The following is a 25,681-nucleotide window of genomic DNA, read 5'->3' on the forward strand; positions in this document are numbered from 1 at the left end:
TATTTGCTGCAGAAAATAAAGTTTTATCTGATGTAACTAAATGCCTATAACTGGGTTGAGCTTTTTCTTTTCTATAGAGTCAAATGAGATTAAAGTGGTATCAGCATGAATGTTCAAATCCTCAAGTGTGGATCTGGAAAAATGTTTCCTGATATGTTCTATCAGGGCAGGCAGATGAAAATAAAGCTGTCAGTCCTGCAGATTGCTGCAGACTCATCCATTTTGAGAGCAAGGCAAGCACTGTGTGCGCTCTTACCTGAGAGGAAAACACATTTTTCCTCCTTAAACTTCTCGCTGATGAACTGTGTACCTTTGGAAAAAAGGCAAGCTTAACCTAATCTCCTCCAGAGGGGGAAAAAAACCCTCACACCTCCCATGTGTCATATTTTTGCTCAAGTGGTTTCTTTTGCAAACAAATGATGAGGGGAAGGTAACCCTCCCCTCTGCCTCCTGGAGGAAGGTGTTGGCCTCCCAAGGTTTTATACTGAAAAACACACCCCAGAGATCAAGGAAAATGTGTTTGGTCGAGGCTGAGAGCAAATAATTCAATTTCTGCCTTTGAATGAGCAGCTGTCCCCTTGGAGCAGAGATGGTCATTGGGCTCCAAGTGAGGATTTGACACTTTGGACAAGACCTGCCATGTCACCAGCAGGGCTCCCCAGGAACCTCTGCTATCCTCAGAACCCTTGCCTGGCCCTTGTCAGGAGCACAGCTGGCTCTGAACTTACCCAGGTGACCTGTGCCAAGTGGGACCTGCAGCTGTTCTCCTTCTCCTCTTGCTGCCCTGGGCTCCTGATCAATGACCCCAGTTAATTCTGCTCTGCTGTGGCCTCAGCATCCCTGACAGAGGAGCTCCAGAGCTCCAAGCACTTCCTCTGGGGCACAGACCGAGGGGAAAATTGTCCCAGATGTTGGCAGCAGCTCTCAGCTTGCAGAATTAACCTTTGCTTCCAGATTGTCTTGAATTGTCCTCGAAGCCTTGACGTTCACCAGACACCAACTCAGAGCGTTCACTGCTCTGAGCAGTGGCACTGCTGGTGCACAGATGTCTGCTGGTCAGTTCACTGAAAATAAATAAAAAAACCCAAAACCAAACACAAATCAATTCTTCACGAGGCAGGAAATTGTTGCTCTGTGTTTACACTGCAGTCAGGAAAGTGGATATTTTGTCTTATATTTGAAATTACTGGCTTGCAGTGAGAGGCAGATATTTGTAATGGTCCCAAGCAAGGAGAGTTGTTGGTGGATGCTCAAGGCATGCCTGAGGAGATTGTTCAATATATTTATTTTGACCAAAGCAGCAAAGCTTCAAAGCTTCTTTGCAGCTAGAAAGCTCCAGACAGGTTAAACCAAAATTCTAGTGATGGCTTTCCATGCGTGTCCTCCACACTGGAAATCTTTGTACGATACTTCAATAAATTCAAATGAAACCTATTTAAACCATCACTGTAGTCAGGTACAAACCACCCAGGTGCACTTTTAACCTTATAAATAAAATGCCACAGCACAGATATGACTGCCCTGGAGCAAAGGATCCCAAGTCCCCTCACCCTGGGCTTGACATTCCACACAGATGCAGGGAAATGTGAGCAGGGGCTGCACCCAGACCTCAGGTGCCACCTGACAAATCCAAATTTGAGCCCCAAAGCCAAGCAGAGACTTCCTGCCAGGGCCATGTGAGGATTCAGGAGAAGGTTTGCATCTCTTAAAGGCCAATTAGTTCCAGGAAGTTGATCTGAGGTGCTGCTGAGTTGTTGTTTCGGGAATTAGGGCCGGGATTCACGCCTCCAAAATCGCCCCAAACGCATTTGTGTTCCGTTCTGAGCGATGCCAGGGTTTTAGAACAGACTCTGACCCCAATGCTTGTCTTCAAGGGAGGCTGGAAATCCTCTGGGACAGGCGTGAAGCCTTGCCCTGCTGGCATTGTCACGCCATTGAGCCATCAGCCAAAAGCAGCAAGGACTGCTTTTCGTGCACTGACCACTCTCAAAATGCTGAAATTTCTCTTAAGGTTTTTTTTTTACTTTGATTATTTTTATATTTCCCTTTTTTCAACTGGAAAGAAAACAAATTGTTCTATTTATCTCCTACCTTCAGAGTGAGTGCCCTGATTGTTTGTCCTTATCACTTCAAGGCAGAAAGTTTTATAGATTTGCAAAGCATGAAGATATTGCAGCTTCAAATTCCCGATTTGGCAGGAGGGGTGAGGGGGGAAGAATTTCTTGTTTCCATTTAAACTGCTTTTAGTTCAGACTGAAATCCCATTTAAACCTGAAGCTTTGGATTGAAGTTTGAGGATCAAAGAAAACAGAACAGATAGAAAACGTGGCTTTAGCTTGGAGCTATATCTGAAAAGGGTAACCTCAGATTCAGGGCTTTTCTTCTCTCTACTGCACCCCCTCCAAAACAGTCTGATTTCTCCAGTTTCTCCTGCCAAGAGTCTTAACTGCATTAACATGTGCATGTGCCTGCAGCCCTTTTTTGTTTGCTTTGCTCTGTATGATAACTGCATGTAAGAATCACCAATGTAAAGACTTTTCTTATTCAGAAAAGAGGGCTATTTAAAAGAAGCCACAAGCTAAAACGTAGAGGAAGCCCCAAAATTAGAATCCTTTGGATTAGCAGTGCTGGCAGCTGCTGTTGGCAGTTGAGAAGCTTTGTAAACCAGGAAACAGCATCTGCCAGAGCTGCCTCCTCTCCACCAGGCTTGGGGAAGTGCAGGCCTTGAGTTGGGCTAAAATTGGAGAAGGAGTTTTGTGGGAGTGGTGGAGGGAAAAAAAGAAATTACAATAAAATGATAGAAACTGAAAGAAGCTCGACTTGCACAAAGGTGGCACAGCCAAGCCTCTAAAGAAGAAAAAAGGATAATTTAGCTCTGTTTGTCAAAATGTATTTCTAGCCCTCACTCTGATGTTGGAGCTCCTGCCTGGTGGGTGGGTCTGGGAGCTGCAGACATCTTCCCCCTCTGGATGTCACCCAAAGTGACCTGCGCAGCCACACAGACAAAATCTGATCTCAGATGTGCTGAGATGTCATCCCCTGAACAATAATTCAGCCCTGGCACTTTCAGACAGAGTTTTCAGGTTTAAGAGAAACTCAAATATCCCCAAAATCTGAAGCAATCACTGGAGGTGGCAGGAGAAGCACAAGGGAGACATCCAAAACAAAAATGTTGTATTTTTGTGGCCCAAATACTGTTGGCTTTATTAGTGATTTTGAAGCTCTACTTGAGTTTGAATTGATCTTCAAAGCTCTAATTTTTCTTCAGCATTACTTTACAGGAATTGTTTTTCTTCTTCTTGTGGCTTCATTCTTAAGCTTGAAAGTTCAGTAGTATTTTTAAATCTAATAAAGAGAATTGTAAACACAGTTAAAACGTTATTTCTCTATCTCCTCCTCACCCCCACAATGGTGAAGAGGCCCCATTTCAAGCATTAAGAGCCTTTTCAGATTAGAGATCCGTTTTAAGACAGTGTCTGGTTTAAATTTGGCTTAATTGGGCCTTGGGAGCTATGTGGGAAATTAGAGGCTGAGGAGAACCAATCATTTGGTGAAAAGCTGAGTGTTTGGGTCAGATCTGTGAATTTCAGCCTTGGAATCTTGGTCAAAGCATTCAGTGTTGCCTTGGCTGCTGCTCCTCATCAACATTGGGCTCTTGTGTGTGATGTGGGGACTGACCCAAACCAGGAGCCATTCACAGGCTGCTGATCAATGTAGTCACTGTTTCCTTCAAATATGAGGAATTCAGGCTGGAATGATGTTCCTTCTGCTGCATCCTGACACGTGGTTCTACCTGCTCTCACCCAAAACAATAACTCTTCTAAAAAATGGCACAGGAACAGATGGGAGCTGCCTCCAGTCCTCAAACACAGCAAAAATCCTGGGGGACTCGAGCAGCACCTTCAGAAGGCAGGCAGAGAGTTTGGCATCGTGTTTTCACATCATGTTTTCACCAAAGGAAATATTTTACTTCAGGGATGTGGAACCTCCAAATAATTTAGGTGGTGTGGTGGTTCTCATAGGCTTCCAAAACTGGTGGCCCCTCGTGCTGAGTGCCCAGGCCTGGCTCTGGCAGATTTAGGCACTGGCAGAGCAGATTCAGGGCAGCAGGACCACCTTCTCCATCTCTGTTCCCTCATGGAACACTGCCTGCCAGCAAATTTGGTTCTGGCATGCCAGGGAATTCTCTTCTTTGGGAAGAGAAATGGCACAGAGCTTAGAGATTGGTAAAAATTAAATAACAAACATCACCCCCAATTGCTTACACTGAAATTTATTTATTTTTTTCCCCAGAGACCGTGGTCCTTGCTAGAGCTTTTATGTGCTTTTATTTGCCTTTATTTGCTTCCACGAGGCAAAAAGTCTTTCATACTTAGTCATTTGTACATGCTGGAGATGAAAAGAGGCCATCAGGAAAGTGTAGCAGCATTATTATTGAAGGTTAAGGGATTGCACTGGCACGCAAAGAAACTCTGCTCTAAATTCTGCTCCAGCCTCCTGCTTGGGCAAATTACTTTGCCTTTCTGAGTACTTGCTGCTCCCTTTTTCTGTGCTGGCTTCCTGCATTGGTGTGTCTCCAAGGACGGGCTTTGTGCAGCTCCCTGGGCCAGCAGGAGCTCAATGCCCCTGAGGCAGGAAGTCACAACTGCCCAACTCCTGCCCGCAGCAGCATCCCGGGCCACAAACTCCAAAAACATTAAAATAAAGGTGCAAAACAGCAGGAAAAAGGGGTGGGTGGGCTCTTTTAGCACCCTCATCTCCTCCCAGGCAAGGGGATGGGAGAAGGGGAGCAAATATTGTGATTTGTGGTAGCTGTGAGTGAGAGTCTTTAATTTCTGCGGTTCAGCACAGGGAAGTAAATCCATTGCTCCACTAAATTTGGATTTGGCTTTGTTTCTGTGGCCAAGATGGATCAGGAATGTTGGGTTATTTCCTGGGTGTCAGCAGAGGGATAATGGAACCTGTTGTAGCATCAACCCCAATGCTGACTGGCACTGATTGTGTCCTTTTTTGAGCCTCTCCCTGATCCCCAGATATTACATTTTTTGTGTCCCTTTTTTGAGCCTCTCTGTGTTGCATTTTCTACCCTGCAAACCAGTGTGGGCTCCCAGGGAAGGCCTTGGGGTCTGCACAACAACAATTAACAGCAATTAGGGCTAAAGAACGACACCCAATCAATGAAAAGAGCAACGAGCAAACCCATTTTTGAGCAGCAGTGTATCATCACCCTGCTCCATTAAACTTCAGAAGGATGGGAGTACAACCAGGAGTCCAAACAAATATGGGAATGCTGTCCTGGCTTTTCTAAAGCAAATCCTATTTACTGTGTGGGAGCTGGAAGTGAACGTGTGGTTGCAGTAGATAGTGATTTTTATATTTTATTGTATTAACTATTTTTTATTAAATTTATATTTATTTATTTATATATTTATTTATTATATTTAATCAGTCTAGAAGCTAAAAATAGAAATTGTGACAAGGACTTTATTGCAAAGGAATCCAACAGTGCAAGCAGCAAAGGAAGCATCGTTCCAGAAGGTGGGAATCACCAAAGCAAGCAGGTACCCCAGAGCCATTTGGTTCTGTTGTAAATTGCTAAAAATCTATCTGAAGTTGGGCCCAAAATGTTGTGGAGTGTAAATATAAAGTAGTAGGAGCAGATGGTGCTAATGTGGGCTGAGGAAAAATACACTCAGAATAGTTTGTGACCACCCCCAGCCTGGTTAGAGCTACTGGGATTGATTAGGAATTGCTGTTAATCACTGTAAAATCTTTGTAAGGGACTGATTACCAGTTAGTTTGGATATAATTCCATGATGAGTGGAAAAAGCTTCTCCTTCCAGCATCTCTTGTCTGTTTTAAACAAAAATCTTACAAGGTCAAGAAGGGAATATCACTACATGTTTACAAGAAAATGTAGATTTTGCAATGGGCCTCCTGCAGACTCCCAAGACTGTTGGGAAAATTTTGAACTTGTGGTTTAACTGTGTTTTGCTGTATCCTGACCCTGATGTTAACAAAAAGAACAAAATCCATTGTCTTTCAGAAATAACCTTGCTATGGGCTATGTGGCCAGCACTTTTCATGATTTTGCATCTTGCATTTCTTTTTGCTTCTCTTTTCTTTCATTTTACTGTGACTTTTTATTTAATTTTTCTGTGATTTTTTTCTTTAATTTTACTGGGTTTTTTTCTTTAATTTTGCTGTGTTTTTTCCAGACTAATTATGGAACCCCTTATAATTGCACAACTAGTCATTTGCTACTAAATCCTTTAGAAATATGAAAGGATTTTTTTGAAATATGGAAGTTTTTTTGAGGATTAAGTGGTTAATATCTATTTAAGGATCTAACCAGGATATGTCCTTGGTAGCAACACTGTATAAGAGACAAGCTCTCTCTGCAGGTTAAACCTTTGCTATAGCTACAGAAAACTATAAATCTCATGTATGCCACAGAGATTTGGACAGTTCTGCTGGCATTTTGTGGCTTTTGGGTTGAATCTTTATTTCTGGAGGGCTGAGTTATCCTTGCACATGAAGATTGGAAAAGTACAAATCAGCTGCTTCTCCTTCCTGGTGGTGGTGGGCCTGTTTCCAAGCCATAGTTAAATATGAAATCCTTACTCTTTCTCTGGATTCCTGTGGCAATTTGTGCATCCCATGAGAGACACAGAAGTGCTACAGGAGGGTTGGTGCCCCTTAAGGAGGGGCAAGACAGGCTGTTTTTAAGAAACTCTTTTCCTCCTTCCCTTCACGTGCAGGCTCTGCTGTGTGGCTAGAGAGGGAATTTGTTTCCTCAGGAATGGCTAAAACTGGGAGCCAGCAGCTGAGCTTCCCTGGGGGTCTGAGAGCCTGAAGGGAAATTGTCTGGCAGGAAAGGGCCTGGGGGTGCTGGGAACAGCCCAGGGCTGCCCAGGTGGGCAAGAGGCCACTGGCCCCTGGGCTGGGAATAGAGAGGCCACAGGAGCAGGGCAGGGATTGTCCCCTGGGCTGGGAATAGAGAGGCCACAGGAGCAGGGCAGGGATTGTCCCCTGTGCTGGGAATAGAGAGGCCACAGGAGCAGGGCAGGGATTGTCCCCTGGGCTGGGAATAGAGAGGCCACAGGAGCAGGGCAGGGATTGTCCCCTGGGCTGGGAATAGAGAGGCCACAGGAGCAGGGCAGGGATTGTCCCCTGGGCTGGCACCGCTGAGCCACCACCCCAAACCCTGGGGCACCTCTGGACCCTCACCAGAAGGACCTGGAGGGGCTGGAGCGTGTCCAGGGCAGGGAACGGAGCTGGGAAGGGGCTGGAGCAGCTGAGGGAGCTGGGAAAGGGCTCAGCCTGGAGCAAAGGAGGCTCAGGGGGAATTTCTGGCTCTGCACAGCTCCTGCCAGGAGGGGACAGCCGGGGAGTCGGGATCTGCTCCCAGGGAACAGCAACAGGAGGAGAGGGAACAGCCTCAAGTTGCTCCAGGGCAGATTTAGTTTGGAGATCTGGAAAAATTTCTTCAGCAAAAAGTTGTCATGCACTGGCAGAGGCTGCCCAGGACAGTGGCTGAGTCACCATCCCTGGAGGGATTCTAAGGAGGTGCAGATGTGGCACCTGGGGGCAGAGGACTACGGTGGGCCTGGCAGTGCTGGGTTGGTCAGGGATGGACACGGGGATCTGACAGGGCTTTTCCAACCTAAATAATTCCATGACAGTTCTGTCATCTCTCAGCACATTCCTGTACTTCCCCCACATTATGCCAAGCACTGTGTGGGGAGGAAGAGAGGGAAATCCACTGGCCTCTCCTGTTACTCTCCAGGCTTTGTCTCACCCCAAGTTTGACCCCAGCTCTGTCTCCCCACTCCAGTGGCTCTTTTTTTGGAAGAGTTGATGCTCAAAGTCTCGGCATCCTCCTGCCTGACTCCTCTGGCCTGAGGCTCCCCACAGCAGGAATTGCCTCTGGAATTGTCCCCTCAGCGTTGGCTCTGGGCAGGATCAGCCCCTGCTGTGGCAGATGGAGCCTCCAGCTGCTGCCAAGGGCTCCCTGCACTGCTTTCACCTCATTTTCCACCCTGACCTCAAAACTGGCCCCTTGCTCCCAGTCCAGGGCTCCTTTTGGTGTCTCTGGCTGCAGGGTGAAGATGCTGGCTGGAGGATTTAGAGACCAGGCTATAAAGGAAGTTCACCGCATCAGCCTAGGAAGGATGGGATCTGATTTAAGCCCTCCTCAGTGGGAAGCTCAGCCACAAAGATCAAAAAAGTTGGCAATAAGTGAAACCTGAACCTGGGCTTTCCTCTGCCAGGCTTTAAACTGAGCCAGATCCTCCCTCTCTGTCCTTCTTGAGCTGTTCTTTGTAGCATCAGATTACACCGAGGAACTGGGCTCACATGGGAGTGCATTCTCCACATCAGTGCAAATTAAAAAAAGTGGTTTAAATAAAAATATTTGCTGGATAGAGCTTGGTTCTGCCATCCAGCATGAACTTGCATGATCACATAAAATAAATGAAGCAATGAATTAATCTGGATCCTAAGCTAGCAGAAGCAGCAGGCAGTAGACCAGGTTATAATTTATACTGAAATGGCAAAACTTGTTCAAGTTGTTCCAATACCTCCTTTCTGGCCTGTGACATCTGCCTCAAACTGGAGCCTTTCCTGCTTTCAGTGTGTCCTGTGTGGAGAAGGGCAAAGATGCCTTGGAACTGTTGGGGTTTTGATCAGTAGAGAATTAACTGAGAAGAGCTTTCTCTGCTGCTTGAACCACAGGGGTGCCTTCTCCTGATGAATATTTGGCCACCAATCACCAGCATTTTTGTCTGTGACACTGAGCCCTAGCCTTGCCCTGCCCTGCCCTGTTAGGTTCCTTCCTGCAGGGCTTGGGGCACAGATTTGCCCATCTGATTTTGAGGTTTTGATGCCTTTTCTGTCAGCACAGCTGGATTAAAAAGCTGTGCCAGAAGAGAGAAGATTTTCCCATGTTTAACTCTGTAGTTCTGGATGTTTCATAGATTTGTTCCCTTTGGAGTTTGCTGAGGTGATGTCTTAGAGGTGACTTTGAAACAAGTGAGTTGGGATTTCCAGAAGTGGGTACTGGATCCCTGCTCTTCGGAATTTTCAGGCATCCAGAATGGAGAATTCTGCTTTTCTCAATGCTAACATTTATATAGATATGTCAAAAAATTGGCTTCCATGTCCTACTTTAGGGACCACAGTCTGGAGAGTGCATCTGATGCATTTCCTTCTACTGCCCCACTTCCTGGCCTGATCCTGAGCAGAAACGTTTGCACAGCTGGCCATGCACAAATAGAGATTTCTCTGCTTTTTGCTGCCACAAGCAAGAAAACTTGTGAAAGATGACAGCAATATTGCTGTTCACTTTCATGAACTCAACTCCTCCGATCCACTTTTGTGCGGTCCAGGAGGGAGAAAAATGCTTTTGTGTGCTGGCCCTGCCTTTGTTGCAGTTTCCCTGGTAGTGCCCATGCCCTTGGCTGCTATGTGAGCTTGGCTCTCCCAGGCCATTCTTCTCCAGCCTGGTGGTGCTGCGGGACAACCAGCTGGGCTCCAACCCCTGATCCAGAGGGCTTGCAGCCCTTGGCTCAGCAGCCCTAGTAACTGAAGTCAAGGAAGCTCTTTTGTGCCCTGAGGAATGTGGTGGGAAGCTGCTGTGCCCTTCCCAGTGCACTCAGGGTTGGTGTGAAGGGATGGGGGAGCAAAGACAGAGTTGTTTAATGGATTTCTCCATCTCCTTCCCACAAAGCCAGTGCTGGACAACGAGTGCCATACCTGCTCTGCTGCCTGACAGCTGCAATTTGTATTTCCTCCTGCCCAGGCCAGCCCACAGAGCTTACATAAGTGTCTTTCTGTCCCATTCCATGTCAGAGCAATTTGAAATTTAAATCCCAGTGCTGTGGGATAGTGCCTAATCTCATTAAAGAGTGTGTTCCCAGGATCTCTGCTGCTGCACTGCCCGTGCTTCTGGGTTTCTGTAAGTCATAAAGCACTGCAGTGTGTGGAGAGTGTGGACTGGAGGTTAGGCTCCACTTTTGTTGTAATTAATTGTCATCCTTTCTTAGGCTTGGGAAAAGTTACTTTTCATAGTTTGGAAAAGCCCTACTTTCAAAACTGTGGAATTTAGGCATTTGTTCATTGTCTGATGCTGATGTGCTGTATGATCATAAATGCACAAATGTCCATGCATGGATGCCAATGCCAGTAAAACCTGGAACAATGGCACCAGCAGTGGGAGGGCAGCACAGAAACAAACTGCTCAATCCCCACCTGCATCCCCTCCAAAAGAGCCTCGCTGAGTCTCTGGGTTTGCTGCTGGCAAGGTTTGGGATACCTGTGGTGTGTGCAGTGGCTGTGTTGTGTGATACAGTGCAGCACATCCCAGCTGATTGCTTGAACCACTCTTTTCAATATCTTTTAATATAAAAAGTCCCAGCCACCCTTGACACATGTGCTGGGCTGTCTCAGGAAGTCTCAACATTACACAGAGGTGCTGAAACAGGTCTGGGCTCCTTCCTCCAGGAGGTTCCTTGCTTTATTCCTGCAGATTTCCTAACTAACCCTGTGGTTTGTCTTTGTCACAGAGTCTTGCACTGGGCTGAGTTTCTCTCTGCATTCAGCAGAGGCTTTAATCCCACCAGGGATCTGCAGAGCCTGGGAGGGCTGGAGCAACAGGACAGGCTCCATGCTCAGCACTCATCTGCAGAGCCTGTTTGGAGATCTGAGGGGCTCCATCCCTGTTCTTCTCAATCCCTGTTCCCCTTAATCCCTGTTCTTCTGAACCCCTGTTCTTCTCAGTCCCTGTTCCTCTCAATCCCTGTTTCCCTCAGTCCATGTTACCCTCAATCCATGTTCCCTTTAATCCCCGTTCCTCTCAATCCCTGTTCTTTTGAACCCCTGTTCTTCTCAGTCCATGAGAAGTCCATGACATTCTCAATCCCTGCTCATTTCAATCCCCGTTCCCCTCAATCCCCGTTCCCCTCAAATCCCTGTTCTTTTGAACCCCTGTTCTTCTCAGTCCATGTTCTTCTCAATCCCTGTTCCTCTCAGTCCATGTTCCCCTCAATCCCTGCTCCTCTCAATCCCTATTTCTCTCAATCCCTGTTCTTTTGAACCCCTGTTCTTCTCAGTCCATGAGAAGTCCATGACATTCTCAATCCCTGCTCATCTCAATCCCCGTTCCCCTCAATCCCTGTTCCTCCTGCCTTGGTTGCTCAGTCCTGACCCAGCCCAGATCCCTGGGAGCAGGGATTTCTCCCTCATTATGCACCAAACAAGAGATTTACATGTAGATCTCTCCATGTGGTGTTGGGTTATTGGAGGGGGATGTTATGTTGGTTTGGGGTTTTTTTCCACTCATCCTCAACACATTCAGCCTCTTCCAATACTTGGAAACTCTGCTGATGACAAAGCCCAACCCAAACACAAATTTCAACAAAAACAACAAATCTGATCTGGTGCAGGACTGTTTGTAAAGTCCCAGGACACTCTGGTGGGGTTTTTTTCCATGCAGGCTGTGTTGGCTGAAGAGAGCCACGTTCAGTTCTGGCTGCTGAGCAGCAGATGGAGCTGCCAAACTGCACATCTGGGGCTGCACCCTGCAGCTGGCTCCAGCCACCCACAGCCCTTTTGCACCAGGATGATCCCTATTTCCTCCTGCAGCTGGAAATGCATTTCCTGGAACGCTGAGCACAGCTGGGGGTGGTGGGGTTTGGTATGGGAAATTGGACAGGCTTGGGATGTGGAAAAGTGGGGTTTAAAAAAGGGAGGTATCCGCACTCAGGGCTTGTGAGGATGTAGGCAGAGATGGATTTTCCCTCTCTGAGTCCCACCCTGAAGTGGAACATAGAAGAAGGAAGGTTACAAACACCATCCTTGTTCTCACCCCAACCACACCTACAGCTGATTCTCACCTTCCAACCAAAAACTTCCTTTTTAACAGTTGGACGTGGCTTTATAATTGTGCAGTGATCAGAAATGAGAATTCAAAGAAAAACACAACCTTTACCTATTTTTTTTAATGTTCCTTTTACCATAACTGTTAACTAGAAGTGAACAGCTAATAACAGCTAATAACCTCAGTCCCCCCTTACAGAAATCTGTAAATAAAATGACTGTTGATCCCTGCCTGACCTCATACCCGGTGTTACCAGGACAAGGTGCAGCTTCTTCCCCCTGGCCAGTGTTTCACGTGTTGCAGCCTCTGGTTTGAGCATTGGGCTGACACGTGGCTAAAGGAGTTATCAAGAGAAAACAGACAATAAATTGATGATGGATGGGTCAGAGAAGACATGAAAATCATTATTTCAGTGTGTTTCTTCCAGCTGAAGCAGAGCTGGGGAACTTTGTGGGAGCCACAAGCGCTTCAGAGTTGACTAAAATACCCCAGGTCATTTTTCATAATCTATATTTGCTACCTTGATTATTCTTTTATTTAGATTTTGAAAGTGTACCTAGCAGCAGCAATGGTGTTTTAAAAGGTCCACAAATGGTTGGAAAGAGAAATGAGGAGTGATCATTGCAGGCTGTCATCTTACTGTGCTTGTAATTTAAGCTTCATGAAACATTTGTCTTACATTAACATTTAATTATAACCACATGTACAACTTGACATCATTACCCAGGATTAAGTCCCATTGCTTGATCTGGTTTATTGTTTAATTCCTTTGGGAGCATTTTAAGGAAAAGTCTTTTAGATCAGAGAACTTTCTAAATTCACTAGGAATCCACTATTAATGGTGGCAACCGCAATTTCTTGATTTACATTTTTTCATTCTTTCTGTAGATTCATAAGAGATCTATAGAGACAAAATATCATTGCTGTGTCTCAGAGATTGTTTAGGTTAATAGCAAACATTCTAAATTTAGTATTAATCCACTCTTAAAGGTGGGATATGCTATTACTTGGTATTTCTTGAATTCTTTTTTGTGTAGACTCTTACGAGATCTATAGGAAAAAAAGATAATAAGTGGTCTTGGAGATTGTTTTGGATTAATACTGAGCCTTCTAAATTCACCAGTAATCCATTATTAAAGGTGGCAACTGCTGTTACTTGATTTATTAAATTTTTTCTCTAGACTCATAAGAGATCTATAGGAAAAATTATAATAAGCGGGTCTTGGAGATTGTTTTGGTTAATAGTGACCATTCTAAATTCACTATTAATCCACTGTTAAAGATGGTAACTGCTATTAGTTGAAATGTTTTTTAAGTTCTTTCTGTAGACTTGTAAGTGATCTGCAGGGACAAAATATAATCAGTGAGCCTTGAAGATTGTTTTGGATTAATAGTGAACTCTTAAAATTTACTGTTAACCCACTATTAAAGGTGACAAGAGCTACTTTTTAATGCTTTTAAAGTTCTTTCTGTAGACCCATGAGAAATTCATAGGGACAAAATATAAGAAGTGGGTCTTGCAGATTGTTTTGGATTAATTGTGAACGTTCTAAATTCAGTATTAGTCCACTATTAAAGGTGGCAACTGCTATTCCTTGGGTGTTTTTGTTAATTCTTTCTTCTGTTGACTTACAGGAGATCTGTAGGACAAAATATAACATGTGGGTCTTGGAGATTATTTTGGACTAATAGTGAACTTTTAAAATTTACTGTTAACCCATTATGAAAGGTGGCAACTGCTATTTCTTGATTTTATTTTTTTTTTATTTTTAAAAAATTATTTCTGTAGACTAGTGAGTGATCTATGGGGATGAAATATAATCAGTGGGTCTCAGAGATTGTTTTGGATTAATCATGAACATTCTAAATCTTTAAAGGTGGCAACTTCTTGGGTTTGTTTTTTTTTTTAATTCTTTTCTCTGTAGACTCAGAGGAGGTCTATAGGACAAAATATAAAAAGGGGGTCTTGGAGATTGTTTTGGTTAATAGCGAACACTCTAAATCCACTGTTAATGGTGGCAACTGATATTCCTTGATTATTGTTTCTTTTTAATTCCATCTTTCGGCTCGTAAGAGATCTAAAGGGATGAAATATCATCAGTGGGTCTCAGAGATTGTTTTGGCTAATAGTGAACATTCTAAATTTACGATTAAATTCGACAATTTAATTTAATTTAATAATTAATTAAATTTAAAATTAAATTTAATACTATTAAATTCAATAATTCAGTATTAATCCACTATGAAAGATGGCAACTGCTATTCCTTGGGTTTGTTTTTTTTCAAAATTCTTTTCTCTGTAGACTCAGAGGGGGTCTGTAGGACAAAATATAACAAGTGGGTCTTGGAGATTGTTTTGGTTAATAGTGAACACTCTAAATCCACTGTTAATGGTAGTGACTGCTATTCCTTGATTATTGTTTCTTCTTAATTCCATCTTTAGGCTTGTAAGAGAAATATCATCAGTGGGTCTCAGAGATTGTTTTGGCTAATAGTGAACATTCTAAATTTACTATTAAATTCAACAATTCAGTATTAATCCACTATGAAAGATGGCAACTGCTATTCCTTGGGTTTGTTTTTTTTCAAAATTCTTTTCTCTGTAGACTCAGAGGGGGTCTGTAGGACAAAATATAACAAGTGGGTCTTGGAGATTGTTTTGGTTAATAGTGAACACTCTAAATCCACTGTTAATGGTAGTGACTGCTATTCCTTGATTATTTCTTTTTTAAATTCTTCCTGTAGGCTCACAGGAGATCTACAGGAAAAACGATAATCAGTGGATCTTAGAGCTTGTCTTGTAGGGGTCCTCCCGTGCTTCCATTTGAGCACAGAGCAATCCCCTAGGGCAGAGCCCATCCCTTGGTGGCCGTGGGTGTCTGAGGTGTCCCCGTGTCGCGCAGGTGGCTCCGGAGCGCGCTGAGGCTCCGTGTCCCGGCTCCCCGCGCCGTCCCTGCCCACGCCGTCGCTCCCGGGTGGATCGCCACGAGCCGCAAAGCTGCTGTCCACGTGGACTGGTGCTGAAATCTCCCGCCCGGCCGCCAGAGCCTCGCCAGCCAAGCCCAGAGACATGGCCACCAACGGCACCAAAGTGGCGGACGGACAGATCTCCACCGAGGTCGACGCCTCCATCACCAACGACAAGCCCAAAACCTTGGTAGTAAAAGTGCAGAAGAAGAAGACGGACCTTCCAGACCGAGACACTTGGAAAGGGAAATTTGACTTTCTTATGTCCTGTGTAGGTTATGCCATTGGCTTAGGGAATGTGTGGAGATTTCCGTACCTGTGCGGCAAGAACGGTGGAGGTACGTTTGTGCGCTAGGAGTCGCCACCAAATTACCAACAAATCAAACCCTGGCTTCAACAGACTTTTCATACATGTAGATTATTTCACTTGGGGATTTTTTTTGTTGGTTTTTTTCGGGGAACTGCAGCTTTTGAGGTTTTTTTTGGTTGGCTGGTTGGTTTATTGGGGTTGGGGTTGGGGTTGGGATTTTTGGCTTTTTGTTTGTTTGGTGTGGTGTCTTAGAGGGGTTTTTTGGCTATTTTTGCTTTGTCTTGGGTCTTTTGGGTCTTTTAGTTGTGATTTTGGTTTGGTTTTTGTTTGCTGTCAGAGATTTTGAGGGTTTTTTTGGGGTGGTTTGTTTTGTTCTGGGTTTTTGGGGTACTGTTGTTGTTTTGGTTTTTTGTTTTGTTTTGGGTCTTTTGGGTTTTTTAGTTGTGATTTTGGTTTGGTTTTTGTTTGCTGTCAGAGATTTTGAGGTTTTTAGGGGTTGGTTTGTTTTGTTCTGGGTTTTTGGGGTTTTGTTGTTGTTTTGGTGTTTTGTTTTGGGTCTTTTGGGTTTTTTAGTTGTGATTTTGGTTTGGTTTTTGTTTGCTCTCAGAGATTTTGAGGTTTTTTGGGGTTGGTTTGTTTTGTTCTGGGTTTTTGGAGTTTTGTTGTTTTGGTTTGGTTCTTTGGTTTTTTGTGGATTTTTAGGTGTTTTGGTTGGTTTATCTTTTGGTTTTTTTGGTTGTTTGCTGTGGTGTTTTGGGATTTGATTTTTTTTTTTTTTGGTTGCTTTAGGGGGTTTTTGTGATTTTTTTTTTTTTGTTTGTTTGTTTGAGAGATTTTTGGGAGTTTTTGTTTTGTTTGGGTTTTTGGGGTTTTGTTGTTGTTCTTATTTTGGCTTGTTTTTTTGTTTGTTTTTGGCTTTGGGTTTTTATTGCTTTCCACTTTTCCTGGAAGTTCAGAGCCATTTTGGAGTGTGGAGCTCTCCTTTGAGCTCTGCTCTGAATTTTATTCTAACTCCTAGCTGCCAGTTGCTCTTGAAAGACCATAAAATATCAGAGCAGAACTAAAGCTCGTTGCCCTCAACCCAACCCTGCAGATCCCTCTCTTTTGGGCTGAGTTTTGAGAGGATTTCATGGGGTTTGCAGCTGACTCTGAGCTCCCCATAAAAGGCTGGAAAGCAGCCAGGGCTGGTTAAAGCCTTTGTGCTGTCTGTGAGAGGTGAAGGCAACAAAGCCCACAGGCTTCTAGATTTCAGCTTTTTACCTCAACAGAAAGAATTTAAACGATGGGGAGTTATGTTTCTCCTTTTATTTTCCCTGGTTTAGGAGTGCACGTGTGGTTTCTACTAACATTTTTGAAAAGTTACACCTGAGAGGAAAAAAAAACCCCGTGGGTTTCTTTTCATACGTGAAAGGGATGGAAAATGGAGATTCAGTTGTGTTTTTTCCCACTATAACTGACTTTTTTTGGAATTTCTTTTTAGGTGCATTCCTGATTCCCTATTTCCTTACTTTAATTTTTGCTGGAGTGCCACTGTTCCTTTTGGAATGCTCCCTAGGTCAGTATACATCTATAGGAGGGCTTGGAGTGTGGAAGCTTGCTCCAATGTTCAAAGGTACTGTATGGATTCCAATTATTTCTCATTTCTTTCCAGATTGCAGAAGTTTCACAAAGTGCCAGGGCAAGGATGTTTCTTGGTGCCTTTCATTTATATTTAAACCATGATTTTTCTAGAGAAAGCACCGATTTTCTGAGGTGTAACTGATGATTTTGAAATGGTGCTGGGCTCTAATTTTTGTTTTCCATTGAAAATAGCAAGATTTACACATTAGAATTGCAACAAACTTATTTTTAAACTTCAAAACTCTGGGTTTGTTTGGGGTTTTTTTGTAGAAATACATAAAGACTGTTACAAACAGCATATCCAGCAGTAGTTGTCTGAGCAGTTTGGAACTGTTCACAGCAATTTGGTAAACTTCAGTAAATTCTTCTGAGCTCACAGAGATTGGCATCACCTGGGTTTTTTTTTTAACTGAAATTCAAAACCCAGACACTTTTGGCAATTTCATGCTGAATTCCTTAAGACAAGCTCACTCCACACTTTGACCTTGAGTTTGAGGTTTGATTGCCAGAGCACCAGGGTTTTAATCCCAGTTCTGCACAGACCCACAAGCCTCTCAAACAATGCTTTTCACCCTTCGAATCCCAAATTCTTTGACACTTCCGAGCTCCTGAGCTGAGTTCTGGCCCAGCAGAGCTGCACATGGTGTTATAAATTACCTCACACAGTAGGACTGACAATTAGCACAGGGTGAGCTGAAAGTTTGTTGAGATTGAATTTTGCCCTGGGAGATTTCTGCGTTGGGGAAACGCAGGGAGATGAAATTGTTTCTCACGGAGAAGTGTTTCTGCTCGAGTTGCTGCTGTTGGCAGGGGCTGGTACAGCCTTGCTTGGCATTATCCCGTTTATTGTGAGCACTTCCTCCTGCTGAGGGTCATGGCACAGCTGTCCTGAATAGTTTAGAACAGCCCTGGAGTGTCCATGTGGAGCACATCCTCATGGTGGAACCCTGGCATTTCTCTGGTCTGACGTGCCAGCAGCCCTGTGCTGAGCACCAGGCACTCTGATCCGTGTCCTAAATGCCTTGGAACACATTCTCAGTGTGTGTGCATCTGCCACCAGGTCCTGTGGGGCTGCTGTTCCAGACAATGAGCTGATTTAGCTCTTTTTCCTGGGAGTAAAAGATGCCAGGCAGCTCTCAGCAGCAGCAGCAGCAGCAGGTGGGACTGCAGCACGCAGAGAGCTGAAGGCTGGCAGTGACCCCATGGATGGCTGAGCCACCAGCCAAATCATGACCTCTGTGTAATGGCTCTTCTCAAATTCTCCCTTGTGCAACATTTCCCCTGCTGTGCCTGCCCCGTGTGATGTGTGTGCCCCCAACTGCAGCTCTGCAATTAAAAGTTCCCTTGTTTCATTTCTCTTTGTTCTCCTTACAGGTGTGGGACTGGCTGCTGCAGTCCTGTCCTTTTGGCTAAATATTTACTACATTGTGATTATTTCCTGGGCCATATACTACCTGTATAATTCCTTTACCACTGTAAGTGTGTGTCAGAGGGGATGGGGAATTGTTTCTTGGATGTAAAGCCAAGTAAAATATGGATATATCGCTAATCTGCTTCAGTGTAGATGTGTGAGGTTAACACAGCATGCACAGAAATCTGTAGGATAATCCATCCTTACTGAAAAAAAAAAACCCTATTTTGTAAAAATCCCTTTTAATTTTTTTTTTTTTCTCCACAAGAAATTTAGAACAGAAAACTGAGCTTACAGGCCATTCACTCCCCCAAGAAAAATTCTAGTGTACAATCAATTATTTTATTTCTCCAGAAGCAGCCACACTAACATGAGTTCTTTGGGAAACAGTATCATTGCAATGTGGTTTAATGATTGAGGGGTTTATTAAAGAAACCCCCATGGAATGGAAGGTCTGTGATTTGATTAACTCTGAACTTCCATTCATTGTTGTTATTTTTGCTTTGTTTTCTTTCCTGTTTACTTTATTTTTAGCTGCCTTTTTTTCCCCCTCAAGGGTGATTCATCAGCTGAGTAAGTCTTGTCTGATCTGTGGGGTTTGGCCATCTGAGGAAGCATTCTTACATAAGTTGTATATAATTAATGCATCATTGTTCAATTGTCTCTTCTATAAATTTTGCTCATGCTTGCTTGTTCTTGGCTTTAAAGAATTTTGCCTTGACCAAATTTGCATTAATTACTGTCTGGGAGTGACATGACCATTTCTGCTTTGTTGTCCTCAGAACTGTTATTGATGTGAAAGGTCAGGCAGAGTCTGGAAGTGTTTCTTGTGGCCCATGTTAAATGAATATTGACTTCTAATTCCCTTGAAGCCTCTTATCCTTGTGTATAAAGCACGAAGTGCCCTGATACAGCAGTTCTGTGAGAGGATTTTCCAACAATTGCCATCAGAAGGGCCTGTAAATTATATGTAAATTATATGTAAATGAGGCTCATTCTAATGGATACCATGAGAAACAGGTTCTGCTCCTCAGGACTTCTGAAAGATGGGATGGACACATGCAGAACATGCATGCAACAAATAGAAATTTTACCTTTTTCTAGTTATCCCCTGACCTGAGGGAAAATGAAACTCTCTGATCAATAACCATCACAACTTTATTATCTCTTGTTCAGCAAGAGGTACCAAGACCTCCAGGAGGTCTTTTCTGTTGTTTCAGTATACTCTCATGGTGAGTGTATTGAATCCAGGGCATTTGGGCTGCTGTGTTAAAGGAAAAAAAGGAATATTTCCACACCTGCCTCCCACAACTGATAGGAATTTAAATAACTTTCACCCCGGGGAGATCAATGTCTGCAGAGCTCCAGGTGCTTTAGTTCTGCACTCAGCTGTCAGTTCTAGCAAAGAAAGAGATACTTGAGGTAATCCTTGCTCAAAAAGTGTTTGACTTGAAGATTTTTTGTTTCTCTTCCTTGGCCAGACCCTTCCTTGGAAGCACTGTGAGAACCCCTGGAACACCGACCGCTGCTTCTCCAACTACACCTTAGCCAACACCACCAACATGACAAGTGCCGTGGTGGAGTTCTGGGAGTAAGCTCAGCATTTTCCTCTCCCCTTCCCGTGCAAGGATCACCTTGCTGTCCCTCCTCTTTTATCCTGTGAGCTCTTTGCCAAGTGCCCCGTTCTCTTGGCTCGTTCCAGACGCAACATGCACCAAATGACCGATGGCTTGGAAAAGCCCGGGCAAATCCGATGGCCGCTGGCAATCACCCTGGCAATTGCCTGGATTCTGGTGTATTTTTGTATCTGGAAGGGGGTAGGCTGGACTGGAAAGGTAAGATTAAAAAATACCGTAAATGCCTTTTTAATTAAAAATGTCCATTTTGCTCAAATATTCTGAAAATTCTTGAGGTAAGAGGCCCAGGGGGAAGTGTGGCTATCTGAGCTCTGTGAAATATTTCGTTTGTGTTTTCTTGGATTGGTACAGCCCTGTGTTCTAGAAAGAGCTGGCTCCTCTGTAGCTAGCTCAGAACACAGCCTTAGATGCTTCACTTACAGGCCTCCTGGCCAGGTATAAAATCAGCTAGAATTATTCCTGCTTGCTCCTGAGATGGATATTCCAGCTGGTAGGGATAGCACTAGAGGGAGGATGAAGTGGTTTGGTTTCAGCAAGAATTGTGCATTTATTATATATACATATATATGAATTGTGCTCTTGCTGGAGCTGGAGATGTAAGGAAGTGTTGGGAAGAGCTGCTCACTACTTCGTGTCTGTGAGAAACATTTGAGGTCCTTTCACAGGATTTCACACTGTGCTTCCTGGGGTCTGCCTGGCTGTGAGTGGAAATTGGGATTTATTAATCAATTAAAGGAAATTATGTTATTGAGAGACCTTGCTGAATGAAAGGGCAGCAACATCTGGCATTGGCTCATGCCTTTCCCTGTCAGAAGAAATCCTAGGGAAACAAAAAGCTGCAGCAATGGGGTTTAGTGTCAGCTGAAGGGAAGGGCTGGGTTAGAAGACCTCAGGTCTGATGCAGAGGACTGGGATTTCTTCCCACTGAAGGAATGGATTGTCAGCTTTTGGCAAGGGGTTATAACTGTGACCCACCTCAAACTGGAACAGGGCTTAGCTGAGCTCAGAGCAAGCCATTCTCTTTCTCCTGTCTCCAAAGCACAAAGAGAGCAAAAAGAGGGCTGAGTCTGACTTCAGAAAGGGTTTTTTATAGGACCTCTGAAAAGGCAAGAAAGTAGCAGCCTGTAATAGAGAGGAGGAGAAAGTGGGGAAAATAAAGTGCCAGATGTTTTACGAGCAGGATTCTGGTGCCATGATCCTGGTGCTTTTGGGATTTCCTTGTGTTAAATACCAAAAAGAGTGTGTGAAAATATCCTAGTCCAATCTGTTCTCTTTGCAGAAAAAGCAGTCAACAGCCACCTGCCTTTAGACCTGGGGAAGTTCAGGGAATTTTGCTGTAGGCACTTCCCAAGCCTTTTCATTGAAAAATGCCTCAATTTTACAAACCATCCTCAGTTGCTGCTAGGGCATTTTCAGGGAGCAAATACTTTTGATCATTCTTCCTTGCACACTTACACTGTCTTGTTTCTTCACATCAGGTGGTATATTTCTCTGCTACTTATCCCTATGTTATGCTGCTTATCTTGTTCTTCCGTGGTGTAACACTGCCTGGAGCAAAGGAAGGCATTTTATTCTATATAACTCCCAACTTCAGTAAGCTTTCAGACTCTGAGGTAAATATTCCATCCTGGTAAACAAAAGTTTCACTCCTCACTGTTCCCCTTTCAGACATATGACCTGCTCCTCAAGTGCAGAAACAGATTTTTAAAAAAATTGTTTCCTGCAATCAGGTTTGGCTGGATGCTGCCACACAGATTTTCTTCTCCTACGGTTTGGGTCTTGGCTCACTGATTGCCCTTGGAAGTTACAACCCTTTCCACAATAATGTTTACAGGTAAGCAGATGACTGCACATATTGCAGTGGCACTTGCCTGTCTCAGCTGGAGCTGAGTTCTGTCTCTGTGTACAGATAATTGAATTAAAGTTTAGTATTGAGTATTAACTGTTCTGGCTGGCTGGGGGTGAGATGTGTAACAGTGGGAGAGACTTCCTCAGCATGAAATGGAACCCAAACTGTGAAATCCTAAATCATGAAATCTTTCCACAGGACAATAAAAAAAAAAAAAAAGCAAACTAAAAAGGGTGAACATTTCCCTTCCCTGCTGCTTAAAGCCCCTTTTCCCTTTGTTTCAGGGACTCCATCATAGTGTGCTGCATAAACTCATGCACGAGCATGTTTGCTGGCTTTGTCATCTTCTCCATCGTGGGATTCATGGCCAATGTCACAAAGAGGCCAATTGCAGACGTTGCAGCATCAGGTACCCCATATCTTTTCCTCTAAGCTGTGCATCAGTTATTTTTTCCTTGTAGGTTATTCCTGCAAATGCTCAAAATCCCTCCTCAGAGCTCCTCGGCTCCCTGGCCCTTCAGTCTCCCGATGGCAGAAGGAAAAGTGCTGTCCCATCCCACTCCAGGCAGAGGAGGAGGAATGCTGGTCACTATGGGGTGGCTTTAAAGCTAATATTTCCCACTTCAGTTGGGTTTTAATTCCTTTTCCCATTTCTTGAGGTCAAACCCTTCGAGGCAGATCCATTTCTCACCTGCTCAGACCTACACCTATTTCATGTGATTCTGTATCAAGAGAGACATTTTATTTAGGGCAGGGAGATGTCCATGGGAGGATTCTGCTATTCCTTGCAGTTCCTTGTCTGTCTTCCAGCTGAAAAAGCTTAAAGCAGCAGAGCAGATGGCTGCCCTAACCCAGCTGGTGCACCAGATACTCACTTAGCAGCTCTGGCCACGGGGAGGGATCTCATAACTCAAAGCTCGGTTGGAACTCACTGGTGGACAAAATCTGGATGACTGTATTAGCAAACACAGCCCACTAAAATACCTCCTTAGGTAGAAAAGGAGAGAATTTAAACCTCAAAAATAACCTTCAGTAAATTACACATACAAAGAGATTAGGTGCAAAATGATGATGGCAGGCACTGTTATTAAAAGCTGCTCTGGAAAGGCAGTGGGGTGTGAAATAAGCTTTTTGGAATTATGTCTTTGATACAGACAGAGTTATATAAAGGCTACACCTGCAAGCACGACAATATTTTTACGTCATGTTAAGTACATTTGTTAACAGACCTCTGAAGAATGCCCATGACCACTAATTGCAAAGGATATTTGAAAATTTGACCCTTTAATTAAAGCTTCTATTTCTCCTAGTAAGCTCAGAGGCTGGTGCCAGATTTTACCAGAGGTTGTTTTGCCATCTTTTATACAGCCTTATAAAACAATATTATTAAAAGGTGTAGCTGCATTGCTGTGGAATGCAAAACAGAGTAAAATTAACATATTTATCTGAAGTTTATTTTCCTTTTAGCACTGCTATTTGGAATGCTTTCTGAACTGCTTTCCAATCGTATCTGCTCTTGTTAGCAATTAATTCCTTCAAAATTCTCATTAGACTTTGACAATCCAGGTGTTGATGCCACCCTTGCTCCACTGGTTTGGGAGCTGTCACCAAGCCCTTGTCACTGACAGACTTTTAATGGAAACTGAAAGATCAGAGACACTCCCTAGGTGAAGCACATGAGCTTTGTTTCTGTGTTTATTAAATTTGCTAGTTTTCCCTCTGACCCTGATGTCCAGCTGTGCCTTGAGAACAAAAAAATTCCTTTTAAATAGGAATTTATGTTCTCCTTCCAGCACTCTGCCCCCCATCAGCAGTTAGCAAGAAGAAAAATTGAAAATTTTGGTTGTCCACATCTACAGTTTATTAAAATGTGCATTTTGAGAGAGTGAATGGAATGGAACAGCAAATGGGAATACTGGAAATGCTGGAAAGTGTCTTCTCCATTTCTGAGCTGTCTCTGTTTCTCTTCTGAATGGTGCAAAGCAGGAGATTGCAGCTGTCAAAAACTGCTGGAGGGGAGACAGAGCAGAGCAGTGCCTGAAGATGTAACCCTAGCCAAGGATAACATCCCTGCCTTGGCTGTGCCAAGGGGTGTCTCAGGAGCAGCTCCTGAAGTGCATTCAGTATTCTGGCTGGTTGGCTTGGGGGGTTTGGGGGTGTTGTTTGTGGTTGGTTTTCCTGTCTGTGTTGGCTGGGTAATTTTAAAGAGCAGGTGCTTGCAGTGCCCTTGTGCTCAGCGGACACTGAACCACTGAGATCCCTGCTCAGGTGCTGCATCCAGAGCTGCCCAAGAAAGGCTCAGCAGGAGCAGAAAATCCCATCCCCAGCCCTCCCTGCTGATGTTTTGTGTCCTGTTTCTCCCCCAGGCCCTGGGCTGGCGTTTCTGGCTTACCCCGAGGCAGTGACGCAGTTGCCCATCTCCCCTTTGTGGGCCATACTCTTCTTCTCCATGCTGCTCATGCTCGGCATTGACAGCCAGGTAAAACTGGGGTGCAAGCAAATGAAAATGCACATTTCTCTGGGTGGGACCAGGCTGGGCTCTCCCTGTGCCCTCCACTGGGGCAGGATGGTCCCTGGAATAATCAGATAAAGAATAGGAGGCACTGAGGAAAAACTGAATAAAAAAATTACGCTTAAACACTTTTGCTCTTTCGCGAGCTGCTGGAAGCACATGGAAACTGGCCAGAAAATTTATTCTGCAGGCAAGAAGGAGCTTACCTTTGAAATGTTCCCTGTTAAATCACAATGTTAAAAATACCTGTGCAATGTTCAGCTGTGTAGGAGACACTGGGATATGTTTTACAAGATTTAGATGCCACAGGTATTTCTGGAGGGCAGCTCCAGAACTCACCACTGGAGCGAAAAGACGCAGCACACATTTCATTTTAATATCAGGAGTTAATTCAGTGGGCAATGGGATTGTTACTGAGGATATTCTGTGTTTTGTTGTTCTCTGAAATCACTTCCCAAGGGAAAAGATCACAAATTTATTGGCTCAGGCCTCACCCAAGCTCTGGGTGATATCTGACAACTGGAAATGAATGAGGAGGCTCAACCCTGGAGTTTTGCAAACCCAAGATATTCTCTGTCTAGATTAAACTATTAAATAATTAAGACATGGAATCATTAGAAATGTTGATTGTGACATAAATAAAGAAGCACACAGCACAAGAGAAAACCCTTTAGGAATAACTGGGTCCAACAAAACCTTTTGTTAATCAGTGCTGACTCTAATTCAGAGAACAGCCCCACTGGCAGCACTCAGGAGATTACCCTGCCTTCTTTTCCAAGGAATTCTTGGAGAGTTTGCTCAGGGAAGCCCCCATGGCTGCTCAACTGTTGGATCACTTTTATGAGAGCAGTCCTAGGCAGATGTGTTAATTCACTTGCAAGCAGCTGCATTTTGCAAACCCAGTTCCTAGCACAGCCCTCCCAGCACGTACAGGAATGTGGGATTTACTGCCTTAGCACTGTACCAGTCTTTCAGGAGAGAAAATCCATCATTTTCTATAAATCCAGGCTGACTTCAGCCTGTGGACACAAAAGGACCAGGAGGGCATTTTATCCTGGGAGATGAAAGAAAGTTGAAAATTTACACTTTCTATTTCTTTGTTTCTCGGTGAGCTTCAGGCTTGACATTAAAACCCATTGCTCAGTCTGGGGGGAAGCTGCTGTGAAATTAATTGGGTCAAAAATATTCTTGAAAGCACTTGTCTCTAGGCAACAAACAGCTGAGGATGGTGGTCTAATATTATTAAAAAGATTATATATCTACAGGCTGTCATGCTTTCTGCATTTTGTGTCTGTCACTGAAACATTTCAGACACTGTAATTTACAGGAGCTGTTAACCATTGGTTGAATTCTACTTGCTCTGCTGAAAATTAATAAAACTTTACTTACCTTCTGGGTTTCACTCTTTCAACCACCTTAATGATAACATTTATCTGAACATATACACACAGAAGGATCCTGGAGTGTATCCTGATTTCCATTTGGAGGACACAGCCT

General features: G+C 44.0%; 1 protein-coding gene across 2 annotated transcripts in view; it reads left to right on the forward strand.

Annotated features, from left to right (window-relative positions):
- Positions 1-25,681, forward strand: part of SLC6A1 (solute carrier family 6 member 1) — a 59,902-nt gene that overhangs the window by 26,615 nt on the left and 7,606 nt on the right. Inside the window, exons 2-10 of one of the 2 annotated variants that reach the window (XM_058844901.1) lie at positions 14,782-15,183; positions 16,636-16,767; positions 18,150-18,250; positions 19,668-19,777; positions 19,889-20,021; positions 21,302-21,436; positions 21,554-21,657; positions 21,957-22,081; positions 24,039-24,151. In XM_058844901.1, the coding sequence (XP_058700884.1) occupies positions 14,949-15,183; positions 16,636-16,767; positions 18,150-18,250; positions 19,668-19,777; positions 19,889-20,021; positions 21,302-21,436; positions 21,554-21,657; positions 21,957-22,081; positions 24,039-24,151 (1,188 nt within the window). In that variant the 5' untranslated portion in view covers positions 14,782-14,948. Of the gene's footprint in view, positions 1-14,763; positions 15,184-16,635; positions 16,768-18,149; positions 18,251-19,667; positions 19,778-19,888; positions 20,022-21,301; positions 21,437-21,553; positions 21,658-21,956; positions 22,082-24,038; positions 24,152-25,681 lie in introns of those variants that run through there. The other variant, XM_058844900.1, reaches the window with a different exon arrangement.

The sequence above is a fragment of the Poecile atricapillus genome, chromosome 9 (assembly GCF_030490865.1).
Source record: "Poecile atricapillus isolate bPoeAtr1 chromosome 9, bPoeAtr1.hap1, whole genome shotgun sequence".
NCBI classification, from domain to species: Eukaryota; Metazoa; Chordata; class Aves; order Passeriformes; family Paridae; genus Poecile; species Poecile atricapillus.